Consider the following 14,139-nt stretch of genomic DNA (forward strand, 5'->3'; position numbering starts at 1 on the left):
GTAGTTAAGATTCTGAAGGATCAATTAGCTCTATTAAAGTTATGACGGTTTTTAATATTGGTTGGATATCAGCGGTTTTCCAAATGTTTATAATTAGGTGCAATTTTTTGTCATTTACATTTATTGCAGATACCTACACGAAATAAAATAACTAAAACCTCCACTAAACTTTTTATTTCACACTACAACATACACTGTTTTAAAAATACTAATAACACCAATAAAAAAAGTAATTATTGTAAACCATATTTTTTATTTGTATCAACATTTTACTTAATATTATTCAACATTTCTCGTAAACGGCGGCGAAGAATTTTTCCTCTCGGGTTTCTCGGTAGTTCTGGAACAAACACCACGCCGCCCCTCAGTTGCATGTACGGCGGTACCTAAATATTAATAATATTAACGTATTGATACCAAAACCACTTCAATAGTGTTTGACATTAGTTACATTGCTCTATTTGCCGTAAAGGCTTGGTAATACGCATTATATTGGTGTATAATTATAATTAAATATAGAAAACGACATGAATCAGGAACAAAATATTCCTCAAATAAGTACGCATTAATATGGTCATGACTCCTCCCTTGCGTCAGTCCGTGTAGAAACTTGGAGACATTCGCTTCCAGTTACTACACGATGAAAGCTGTGCGACTGTGCGTTGCTTTACGATGTCTTCACCTGCCTCACTTTAATTAATTAACAGGTATGTAACAGCAAACCTCTGCAGACACGTAGTCGACGAGCTCCTGCTCGGAGACGCACGCGCCGGGTTGCCTCACGACGAAGGCCGTGGGCTCCTCGCCGATGTCGCCCGCAAGCTTGCCCACAACGCCCGCCTCGCGGACGCTGGGATGTAGCAGCAGGATTGTCTCCAACTCCAAAGGTGCCACCTGAAAGTCGGTAATCGTTGACTTTATATTTTTTTATTTTCAGGCAACTAGTGGTCCGTAGCTAAATACCTCATAGCTATACTGGGTCAAGCAGATCTTGTCAGTAGAAAAAGGCGGCAAATTTGAAAAAAGTAGGCGCGAAAGGATATCGTCCCATAGAAAATTTGAATTTCGCGCCTTTTTCTACTGACATGATTTGCTTGACCGTCTATAGTATTTATACATACACATTATGTGACATTATACTAAAAAACACTATTTAGGTGAAAGAACGGCGTGGCTCCGTTGAATCGTCTGCATTTGAGTCGGATTTGGCAGTTTGCCCCGGAAGCTCCGGAACCGGGACCGGTTTGGCTTGATCGGAACGGATACGTACCTATATGAAACTATACTGTAAGGGGAACTTCAAAGCCGGCCAAGTGCGAGTCGGACTCGCGTTCCAAGGGTTCCGTACATTAAGTCCGACTCACGCTTGTTCGCACATTTCTAATAGGTTTTCCTATCATCTATAGGTAAAGAACTATTTTGTGTATTTTTTTCTAAATTTTAGGCCCAGTGCTTTCGGAGATAAAGGGGGAATGGTCAATTTTTGGCTTTTTTCTTAAATAACTTCTAACCTATTTATTTTAAAATTATAAGAAAAATATATTTGAAATTCTCAAAATGAGCTCTTTTATTTGATATACTATAACACGATATAGTTTGAAAAACTTTACTTTTTAACTTTCTCATTTACCCCCCAAAAGTGGCCCCCTTGTTTAAAATTAATTTGGTCACTAATTTATATATATATATGTACCAAATTTCAATTTAATTGGTCTAGTAGTTTCCGAGAAAATAGGCTGTGTCAGACGGACAGACAGACAGACAGACAGACAGACGCACGAATGATCCTATAAGGGTTCCGTTTTTTCCTTTTTTGGTACTGAACCCTAAAAACGGAGTAAATAATTAGGTTTACGCGTCCATAGACTACGGTAACCGCTAACTAGCAGATGCGGTCCGTATGTTTTAGCCACCGACGTTGTATTAAGAAAACATAATATAGTTACGTATATACGTTATATGGGTTACCTTGAAATTTATGATACATTTATCGAACGAGCGAGCGAAGCGAAGTTCTTACATTTAACTTCGAACGCAATTGCCTAAGGCCAAAGTATAAGCGTAAATGAGACAGGTATATTTTTACAGGATTGATCAAGTGGTTATGGAGCTAGAACGCCCAAAAGCGTTTTTGATGAAGTCTTGCCAACTAAGTAGTAAAACTCTATCTTGTCTGGTCAACTTGTTTGCAAGATAGAGCCTGGCTAGCCAAATTTTGTTGACAGATATTTCCTTGTTGTATCACCAATTGTCTATGATTAAAAAAAAAGTTAAAAGTCTGTTGTCACAATTTATGTCATTCATTCAAATTGTTCGCGGTTTATAAGGCGTTTATTTTAAATAATATTAGTAATGACTATACTGAGTGATGTCCGCAGACTATTATTTAAGCTCGTAAATAATTACGACAATGTGCGAAGTTGACGTGGAGCGTTGTATAACGAAAAACTGCAATGTTTACAAGTCGTAAACAGTTTAATAGGTTGGTGCCCTATTAATATTTTGATACTTTAAGTACTAGTTCTAACATTTGCCTATAACTTTGATTAAGTACGTGAATTTATGAATACCTGTATCTCATAAACAGGACAAGTGGGTAAAGAAACGGATAAACTAGAAGTTCTGGAAAATATCAATAAAATCAAAACATTGGAACGTAAACATATATGTATGTTTGTTTTACGTTGACTGTACTTTAAATAGTGGTAGAAATTATGTGAGCTGACTTTGAGTGCACGTCAACTTAAATATTTAACTTATTTACGTGTGCACAGAAAATCAAAAAATATTTTATAGTATCAAAATTATAATTCCTACTATACAAAGTGTGACCAGCCCAAGTTTTTTTTAATTTCCCGCCAAAAAATTGTGTAATATTTCAGTAGCCAGACTCTAGTACCTATGCGTAGCCATCCATATCGTAGCTAGTCAGTAGACCGTTGTTGATCAGTGGTAATGGGTAGGTATGTGGGAGACTAGGAGTATTAGGTGGCATATCAAACGTTAGAAGGTATATCACTGGTCCCACTTGGAGGACATAGTGGGAAATCATGATCTGAAGGTGTGTCGAAGGACTTTTAATACAAAACGAGGGTCATTAGCAATTGTAAAAATAGCCGCCATTTTGTATTTCTACATTTTGATTTAATCGCGTCAACAATTAAATAGATATATCTATGAATCCACTCTCTGTTCTGCGGTAAAAAGCTAGTGGTTTTTCAATTTCACGTTTATTGCGAATCACAAGTTCAGAATTTGGGGTGAACTAACTTATTTATGAAATATCTAATTAAATTAAAATATAGGTATACCTTATTTCCATCATAACACATTATTTCCTTCAGCCTATCGACAATGTAAAAATATTTATCTTCGTCGTAGTAACCCAAGTCTCCAGTTAAGAAGAATCCTTGATCATCAAGGTACGTGGACGGTTCAATCCCAATGTAACCTTTCATAAATACGGGGCCGCGCAAACATATTTCTCCTCGCTGGTTCGGTCCTAAGATCTCGCGCGTTTCTGGATCTACAACCTGTAATTATAAAAAAACAATTAAACAATGCAGCTCCACAATTTATAAGTAGGTAGGTAGGTAAAATATTGATGTATAGTACTTATAATACAACACCAATATTTTTTCCGACCACGTTCATGGGTCACAACGAACTTTGATTTCCAATTTGTAGGGACCACGAGGATTGTCAGACTAGGTATTAAGTTTGCAACGCATTTGTGAAATTCATTATTAAACGGACTAGCATATGAACTAAGTATCTGCAGTGTCTTAGAACTTTGTTTTGACACAAGCTATGCTCTTTCTCAGGCTCATGGACAAGCTACGTCTGCATCGACCATGTCACAATAACGCAGCGATTATACGCAGGAATGTTTAGACATGGCATAAACATGGCATGGTATGGCATGGCGTCAGTGAAATTAAAATAAATAAATAAGTTTATTGACAAAAAAAAATCATCATCATCATCATCAGGCTATAGTAGTCCACTGCTGGACATAGCCCTCCCCTAAAGAGCGCCATAGCGCCCTGTCCTCAGCTTGCCGCATCCAGCATCTGCCTGCAGTCTTTCGCAGATCGTCATCCCACCTGGTCAAAAAATCATTTTGAGACTATTCTTTTCTTTCAACAGTCAACTAATACTCATCGAGACAATTCTAACAACCCCAAAAATAATAAGGTTGTCTTGTTTTATCACAGACTTACTATGGCCACCTCCGGTCTCCATTTTATTATTTTTTTATTATTATTTATTTATTTAATAAAAATACAGTTATTCTTAAAAATAGGCATTGCCCCGCAAAACTTAACAATGAGTTTGACTGTGGGGTCATCAGTCTCTAGTTATTAACATAATAACTTATTAAATTGTATGTACTTATTTAAATTACTACAATATATTACGGTAGTGTTTTTTTAACATAGTTTTAAATTCAGGCTTATTATTTTCACGTCTTATGGCTTCAGGCAATAGTCAGATCAGTTCCATAGTCAGATCAGTTCGATGGTACCATAATATTGCATTGTCACCTATGTGAAGGTACAGCTCAATCGAATACTTAATGGGAAGTTCGTCTAATTTAGCTTACAATATTTCATGACAAACATACAGACAGCGGGACTAGTGGAACTAAATAAAAGTTCACTAATTTCCACTAAAGGAAGAACGTTCCACCAAGTCTTCATTTATAGTATCAGTCGAGACGACGTTTTATTCTAAAAGAAATATTAATTGCAAACATTCTGATCAAATTCGGTTCCTAAACTCATCATAGAGAGCTTAAAATATATGTATATTATGTGTAGATAAATAACTGTATACCTAGTAAAAGTATACAGGTAATTAGACATTAAAATTTTCGTATGATATTTTATGATTCCGCTTTCACAGCTCGTATCACAAACCCACATCCGTATGTACCTACAAACACATGCAAAGTTATATACCTACGCAGGTACCTATGTACATAAATAATTATTTAATGAAAATAAAACAAGATTTACTTACTTTCAAAGTTATTCCAGGAGATGCCATACCAACACTTCCAACTTTGGGGCCCTTAGTACCCCAACTCTCTGACGTAAGTTCGCCAGATTCGGTCATACCGTATCCTTGTATTAAATTCCTTAGCGTCGGAAACCTATTGACAGTAAAATTTTAATTTATCTTGGAAAAACACCAACACCTGGCAGATAACTGCGTGCCTCTTAGTCTTAGACACACTACTTAACTCTTTTAAAAATGCTGCGCCGATTTAATTAATCAAGAGCCCGTGTCCGACCGGCGCGGCGGTGATTAGCGAAAAGTAGCGTTGAGCGAATTTTTTTCTTCGCGGGCGCGAGCGAATTTTTTTTTTTCAGCAAAAGGAGTCTTCAGCACCGTAAATCATTAGCGATTAACTATTAATATAGAAATCTTATATTCTGACGTAATGAACCCGGACACGTATCTAGTACATTTCTTGCGTACGGAAATAGTAGCTCACTACTTTCGCTTTCGCACCGCCGCCCGGTCAGGGATGTAGTTTTAATTTTTGAAGTGAAAACTTCTTTAGCGGCGCTGTGCACTTTTTGAGGTAGGGAAAAAATGATAAACTCGAGACAGCGTAAAGCGTAACCCTCTCTTTATACCGCGCGGCGAAAATGTACCTATGCCTGAGCCTGCTGTTTCGTTTTTATTCACCAAAGAACTTTAGTCATAACGTATCATAATCAGGTCAATTATTTAAAACTGGACTTTTATATTAAGCAATAAAGCTCAATGTTCCAATCTTGTACGGGCTGAAATACGAGGATCTCACAGTTACATTCTAACTTTATATCACTCAAATATAATTCAATAAAGCTACATCTTGATGAAATCGCTAATAAAAGTGAACTCTTGGTGAATAAAACTCAAAATATCATCACCAAATATATTTAGATGCGAGGTCTGCAAGGTAACTTTACAATTTCTATTCGAATTATAAACAATTAACGCAAAAAAATTGAATTCCGAATTTTAAACAAGCTCACTGACCAGCAATTTCGGAACTAAAGTTTTTCAATAGAAAGGAGGATGGGTCAATTATACATAGTGCTGCAGACATTTTGGACTAGTCATTGAGTTTTCACTTCTGTCGGCACTCCCGGAGTGCAACCCGTTGTTTTTTTTTCTGAATTAAATGTTGGTGACGCAGATAGATGGAAAATAACGGTCCAGTAAATTACGCAGAATTACCTTCTTTTGATAGCTTCAATTGTTTTTCCATGCAGCGGAGATGAGCGGCAGTAAATAGTGTTTAGTGAACTTAGATCATATTGATCTACTTGTTCTGCTTTAGATAGGTAACCAACGAGTGACGGTACTAACATGGTGATGTTTACCTAAAATTATACAATTCTATTAATTATGAATTATCTTCGTAGTCTAAATTCCTAGGCGTGGAGCGGAGCATAGGTATTAGGAGTAGAAATAACAAAAGTTATCTCGTTATCTGCTACGTTTCCGAATTTACCAGAGATACCTACTAGCCTCGGCAAGTGGTGAAACTGAAATGAAACAGGTGTAGTCGATTATTAACTAAATCTACCGGTCAGGTGGGTGTAGGCCGCCATGCACTGAGTAGCAGATTGACTATCAGGACAAAAATGCAACAGGCGCCGCGTGGGCAGTGTTATGCGCTGGAATGCTTTTTAAATAATACCGGAGACTACGTAAAACTAGGTTTTTTCGCACCTGTTAGACACTACACGCTCCTACCTGATGAGCTTTTAATAGTTATAACTGTAGTCACAAGCTTATAACTAAATAAATATATTACCCAGTGGCGGATTTGCCCTAAGGCCAAGTAGGCCCGGGCCTAGGGCGGCAAGTTTATTGGGGGCGACAAATTGTGATAAAAAATTCGCTGATGATAACAAGAAATAACTCAAAATGTAGTCGATATGATGGGTGCTGAGAAAGGGGGCAAAGACTGCAAATCCGCCACTGATATTACCTGACATCGCTGAATACTTTTCAAAAGGTTTTCAGGTGTAACATTGTCCACGAAAACTACTCTCCTCCCTAAAGAAAGGAACTTGAAAGTCATGAACGTGTCGTAATTATGATACCATTCTCCGAATAGAAAAACGGTTTTTAGGGAATCGTCTTCGAAACTGTAAGTAAATAATTAAATTAGTTTTTACAGTACCTATACATAGGGCGGTAACTATAAATAATACGTGCTTATGTCGAAAATTTAAAGGGCTATATGTAAGTACTGTTAAACGTTGTAAAATACACGTGCGAAAAGGTAATTCGCAACACATGTCGATTCCTTTTGGTCGTGTTTCAATTAGTCGCCACTTGTTGCGAATTTCCTATTTTTCGAACTTGTATCGTAATGTACACAACACAACACACTCATCCAATCTGAATTCTTCAAATTATACCTAAAGATTTCTAATTAGAACACTGTAACTTAATTTCATTCGTATTACTTGTTTTATTTGTTACTTAGGTAATTATTTACTTACTCTTTTGGTAAGCTGTTTAAAATGCAATTTAAATGTGTCAGTTGGACTCCCTTTGGCATGCCAGTCGTGCCAGATGAGTACAGGATTAGAGCGGTGTCTGTTTGTCCTTGTACTGTAGCTGGCTCAAAAGTGGTTACATCTGTTTGTTTTGTACGCAAAGTCTTCAAAGATATCTCGATATCATCATGCTCGTCAAAACAAATATAATGTTCTATAAAATCCATTGTTTGCAATATGTCTCCATATGTTTTCCAAAATAATCCAGAACAAATGAAATATTTAGGTCTGGTCAAATTTAGTTTGTGCTTTAAGCCAGCTGAAAAAAAAGCATTTATTCCTTTATAAGAAGCAAACGTAATATGTGATCCGATAGGGAATTGGCCTATTACACGCAGAGAAGGCTAAACTAGTTACCATATTGAATTGTTACATATTTTAACCAACAGGCCAATCACATTAGATTTTTTCCAGGAATTAATTCCCAGCAAGCTGGGAATTGTCTTATTACCTTCATTTGGTTCTAGATTAGCGTAATCCCAGTTTACTCCATTCCAAGAGTTGTGGAAATTTTTTTGCTCCTTTTCAGTTTTTCGCTTGTAGATGAAAAACGGTACGTCCGACGGAAAATTTTCTCTAATCATGATAAAAAATTACATCTGAGGATCCGAAAGATACATTAATAAATGAGTTCGTAGTCTAAGATTGTATAATCGTGTTAAAATCCGAATTTTTTTTTCACCAGTGTCTGATCCACAACAACCTGGCTGGTAGTGACATTGTAATTGATGGTCCCTTCTACATCGAGTGGTTTTATCAATCCAAGGTAAAATATATCTCTCAAGGCCCCCAAAATTTATCCACACCTCCTGGGATAGAGAAAACTCGGATTATACGAATTTAGGACCTAATTAAGGTATCAAAATGATTTCTAGCTTGCTGGGAATTAATTCCTCAAAACGCTTTTTTCGGACCTATATTGATTGGCCTACAAGGGCAAAGCCATGAAAAATTAACACGAAAACTAGATCATATTTGCAAGGGCAAACTTAACCAAAAGCTTACTAGGTTATTCAATTCAATTGTATATATCTCACAATTTTGAAATCCTTCACTTGCTCGGCTATCAAATCAATTAGCACGAAGGTGAAACAAACCTTGTAAAACAAAATAGATTGTACCTACACCTAAACCTAATGCTGAATGCTTTTCGTCTTATCCAGTTTTTATAATTATACTAAATGACATCTCGTAATATTTTAATAACTATTAATTAGCACGGTATTAGCACATTAAAATTAGAAACAATAATATTGGCATCGGCCTTAATAAATAATTACCTTACATTAAGAACACTTAAATACAAACCTCTTCCACTTTGTAAATCATATGGCGTATAAGCTGCTCCCGTAAAAACAACAGCTAAGGTTGTGGGTATAAACTGTACACGTTTCTCGCTGCCGATTCCAACGGTGTGACCACTCTTCACTCCCAAGCTTGTTAGAGAGACGGATAGGTCCACAGCATACTGAGTAAAATCCTTGTATGTTAAAGCCTCCCCCGAAAGAGCGTTTTCCTAAAGAAAGAAATAGACTCTAGTCGAAATCTGGAACACACCAGCCAAAAGGACAAACACAAGGTTGTGATTGGACTGGTTCGGGCTTTATAAGGAACGGGATAATGTTTTTTTTGGAGTTGTAGTGAGAGTCGTGAGCGTTTTTTTATACAACTTATTTTCGGAAATGTTTACTGTATGTTGCATATTCATATTTATCAAGAATCAAAATTACCACGGGGTACCTACTCTACAAAACCATATACACGGTACTTTCGTGTAGAATATCACTGTTTTCTTCATAATTTACATGAAAACTTTAAATACCGCAATGTTTTTCGCAACTGACACGACAAATACCTCTTCAAAAGTGGCAAACATAATTTTTGAGTTGTTGGAATTTTGATTTTATTTCAATCAATCAAATTTAAAATTTAATTGACGTAATCGGTCAGGAGCCGACGGGCTACGATTTGAACTATCCAGTAGTTACCGGCCAAAAATATATCCGTAGTTAACTAGGAACCCTAAAGACCGTATTGTTAATTATAGGGACAGCTTTACTTAGCCGTTGTTTTTGGTATTATATTTTTATTTCAAAATTACGCATGTGTTTAATTAGTGCTTTAATAAGGAACACATTTCGTCCTGGGACCTCGACGTAAAGCATATGGTTTGGACAAAATTTACCCAATCCTCTCGAGTAACAATTACGACTGCTGACAAATACTACAAGAAAATTTGCGGTTTGCGAACATAAATATACATAATATATATACATAATATCACAAAAAAAAATACGTACTATGTAAACAGCAATTAGCCAATTACACATGATTCGTATAGCGAAACATCTGGACATAGCCTAAGCATTTCTTTTCGTTAAAAAAAAGTTTAGGATCTGTGCATGGTGGCCTTTTAGAAAATATGGCATGCTACTTACGACAACTATGACTTTGACATCTAATATAACTATCATGGAGCGTGTCTATCGACCCGCTCTAGCGATGGATCAACGCCATGAATGTCGGTTAGGCTTTGGTTTTAAGCTTATTCTTCTAGCTGTCTCCGTCATTACGCTTGCATCAGAAATTGAAGGGATTCCAAAACGTGGGGTGAAAAATCGTTTTTATGTGAAAATAAAAATTCACCACATTTATTCCGCAGCTGCTCAATTGAACAGTCATGATGAGGACACTTAGATAACATGTTTTGGCAGCCTATTAACCTGTTGTTACTTTAAATCGTACCAAAGAGTCGGTGAAATAGTCTCAAATTCAGCTCGATAGGCTTGTCCGGACTGTATTTGCTATACGGTATTAAAAGCATCCTAAAGTCCCTAAAATAAAATAAATGTCAAACCTTCTTAAATCAGATATAGCTTAAAAATAAAAATACCCTCAGATCAAACTCTTAGAACATAGTAATACAAAATAATACACATGCCAACAGTTAGACCAGGTTTAATCTGTCCCTATACTTAACAATACAGTCTTTAAAAAGGTTTGCTAAAAACTTGAAGGTGATATATTTGAGACATTTGACACTTAAGTTAATCATTGTTGTCATTTAAGGAGTTTTGAATAAATCTCAGTCTCATCGTTCGTTAGTCCGAGTCTAGGCTGCGACGCCGACGTTAAGGGGCTACCCGAGGTTTTCATCGATTTTTGACAAGTATTGAATCGTATCTCCTACTTTTGCACTTCAGATAGAATTATAAGGCAAACGGCTATCGGTTTTTCAATCTTTTATCTCCATTTTTGTCTACCGGAAAGAAATGAATAAGTACTTATTTTTTTAAACATTGTCTAAAAAAACACTTTTTTTGAATCTCGATTGCTGTGAAAGATCGACGAAATCTACATATTTGGGTTCGTCTTTGACGTCTCGGAAAACGTGTCTAGAATTTTAATTTTAAACTAATTAACACAAAAGTCAGAAAACCAGTTTTTGACCTAAAATTGTTCAACTTTGATGCCAAATATCTCGAAGACAGTGAACTTATAATAATCCCAAATAAATATGGAATACTATATTGCTTAAAGCCGTTGTTCTTAATATGAAGCTACAAATTACATTAGAAAACCAAGGGATTCAGATCGAAGGTCATTGGGGCATGGGATCCCCTTAAGTATCTTATTATAGTTATTATGTTATAAAACTTATGTTATAAAGCTTAAATTTAACTTCGCATGTGTGGTTGAGGTGTACTTCATTATTCTGAAGGTTTTTTTATTTGTTTGCATTTTTTATGTGTTCTGTTGCTATTTGGTTTCGAATTTGTTTGTCTTTGATGGGTTTCCCTAATAAAAGGTTTACCCTGCTGTTTGCTTATAAGATTGTACAATGCTTTGCAGATAAACAACAAATAACAGTATAATTAGTATATCTTATAGTATTGTAGTGTCCCTGGGTGCTATAATTTATTTGAGAATACCAGTAGGTGTCGACGAAATTTAAGTAGGTAACTTTTAACTAAATTAACTTTCATTTACCAATAGGGGGGGATATTACTGCAATGTTGTGCCGTCAGAGTGCAGCACTACCGACTCAGTAAATTCATAGACTAACTTAAACCTTAAACTGTTTTTTGACAAATTTTCACAGACAATAAAATATGACATTGATGCATCAAGGCGGTTTGTGAACAAGGGCCTACCGGTAAACGTGAAAATCGAAATTTAGTTATCTGCTTCTTCATCGCTTGAATATGCAAGAGTGATAGAGAGATTATAGATAACGAAATTTCGATTTTCTTGTTTCGCGGTAGGCCATGTGATTGACGTGACGTGTGATGTGTCAATGTGGTTTGTTTACTGTATGTGCCACAAAGGTGCCACCTACGCAGAGCTTTGCCTAATATTCCCTATTGCCCGAGCTCTGCATTTTTTAGGGTTCCGTACCTCAAAAGGAAAAAACGGAACCCTTATAGGATGATTCGTGCGTGTGCCTGTCGGTCCGTCTGTCACAGCCCATTTATTTATCAAGTAGATAATTATTATTATTTATTATTATTGGGAGCCTATAATGTCCCACTGCTGGGCAAAGGCCTCCCCCCACTTTTTCCAGTCTTCCCGATCCTGTGCAGTCTCTGGCCATTCCCTTAAAAAGGAGTCTAACTCGTCTCGCCATCGCCGACGTGGTCTGTCAATTCCTCGTTTTGAGCTGGGCTGCCACTCTGTGGCGATCATGGCCCACAGCTCACTCGGCATTCGGCAGACATGACCAGCCCAGTCCCACTTTAGCTTGGCCGCTTTCCGAGCTACGTCGACTATTTTTGTTCTGGAGCGCAGCGTGGTGTTCCGGATACGATCCATTAATTTCACACCTAATATGCTGCGCTCCATAGCTCGCTGGCAAACCCCTAGTTTGGACCTCTGACACGCCGTCAAAGACCAAGTTTGTGCACCGTAGGTGAGAATTGGAAGTATGCATATGTCCATGAGTCTACGCTTAAGTGACAAGGGGAGATCGCCTTTCATCAGATGTTTCATGGACCATTAGCTCATCCAGGCGTTTTCAGTCCGTCTTTCGACTTCCTTCCCTTGTCGCGCCTGGAAGGAAACTAGTTGGCCCAAGTAAATGTACTCCTGGACAAGTCAAGTAGATAAAAAAAATAAAATGCCTCGAAAGTAAGATTTTATTATTTTTAATTAGCATTATTTGTAATTTAATTCAATTTATTTTGTTTTAATTTAAATTATTTGTTTTAATTAAATCAAATTTGTTTTGACCTAATTTGATTAATTAGTTTTAAGTATGTTGTGTGCCCTAGCAGAGCGTCATGGATTGACTTTATTTAATTACTTAACACCTTTTTGATTTTATGTACATGATTTTACAATGAATAAATGAAATGAAATTAAATAAATAAGATATATGTAGAAGATAAATTGGTGTTTTTATTGTATATTGAGATATCCCCAAAAATACTTACCACGGCTACTTCGCTACTTTTGCACGCTTTTTTTAACCGCTCCAACATGTATTTGCCGAAATTCAAGTGCGCCGGTACTTGAACATTTTGATCTCCGTAAACGTAATTGCTGTTATACATCGCGACAAAATATTAACATTAATTTATTAAAACACATGTACAGTCCCCGATTGCAACTGCAGTTGTGAGGAATATTATAAAACAAATGCTACCGGTGCTTTTATATATTCGTATTGTGACACTATAGATAATATTATTATTATGACCAGAGGTATTTATATTTATTAACAATTTGTTATCTTCCTATAAGTCAATAAACGTTTTATTGTATTTGTTAATTAATAAGATTATAGGTATGCGTATTCTGTGTAATAAAATATTTTGCTCAAGACCGAATTAGGTTGGTAGGAAAGTAAGTGGTTATAATAACCTCCTCTTATGAGGTTTACTTTAGGTATGTGCATTTATATACAAAAGTAGAGATAATTTTGTGTCAGATGAGAGCCAAAACATACTAATTACTACCCACAAGTTCAGAACCATCGTGAACAGTACTAGTGAATAGGTAGGTACTAGTGAAAACAAGGTTGATTTTAATTATTTTTTTGCAATTAGTGAGTTTTGGTTGCCACCTGACGATTTATCTTATTAGATCACAATTTGTAACAGGTCTATCGCAAACACTGGTCCAGTGGAAACATTTCTCAAATTCTTTATATGAAGGAAAAATTTGGGAAAAATCATCGTAGAATCAGAATACCGACCGAATGAACGAATTTTATTTGAAAATGAAGACTAAGTAAGAGACGTATTTAAAAAAAACTTACCATTGCTACTTCCCCACTTTTTGATGCTTCTTTTAGCCGCTCCAAGATGTATTTGCCGAAACTCAAGTGCGCCGGTACTTGAACATTTTGGTCACCGTATACGTATAAACTATTGTTAAGCATTATAGACTATTTAATTTAAGAACACTAGTACGTTGTCAAAAGCGCAATAAAGCAATGGCAGACTCATTCGTTGGACTTTATATCAGTACTGATATATAACATATAACGATGTTTTCTACTATGTCAATAATTTGATTAATGTTGTTTGTTTAGAGGTAATAACAAATATTTAAAACCTAATTT

The 14,139-nt window shown here is 36.2% G+C and overlaps 1 protein-coding gene across 2 annotated transcripts; it reads right to left on the reverse strand.

Moving 5' to 3' along the window:
* Positions 1-248: 248 nt before the first annotated feature.
* On the reverse strand, positions 249-14,004 carry LOC134806000 (luciferin 4-monooxygenase-like). 2 transcript variants are annotated; one of them, XM_063779185.1, is made up of 9 exons: positions 13,834-14,004; positions 8,883-9,090; positions 7,518-7,833; positions 6,998-7,157; positions 6,238-6,383; positions 5,026-5,158; positions 3,312-3,533; positions 724-894; positions 249-386 (listed from the first exon to the last, which is right to left on the reverse strand). In XM_063779185.1, exons 1-9 carry the CDS (start codon positions 13,954-13,956, stop codon positions 270-272), a joined length of 1,596 nt encoding a protein of 531 aa, XP_063635255.1. In that variant the 5' UTR covers positions 13,957-14,004; the 3' UTR covers positions 249-269. The 2 variants fall into 2 exon arrangements, with proteins under 2 accessions (XP_063635255.1, XP_063635256.1); XM_063779186.1 differs by lacking the exon at positions 13,834-14,004 and adding an exon at positions 13,007-13,183.
* Between the last annotated feature and the right edge of the window lie 135 nt (positions 14,005-14,139).

This window comes from Cydia splendana, chromosome 2 (assembly GCF_910591565.1).
Source record: "Cydia splendana chromosome 2, ilCydSple1.2, whole genome shotgun sequence".
NCBI classification, from domain to species: domain Eukaryota; kingdom Metazoa; phylum Arthropoda; class Insecta; order Lepidoptera; family Tortricidae; genus Cydia; species Cydia splendana.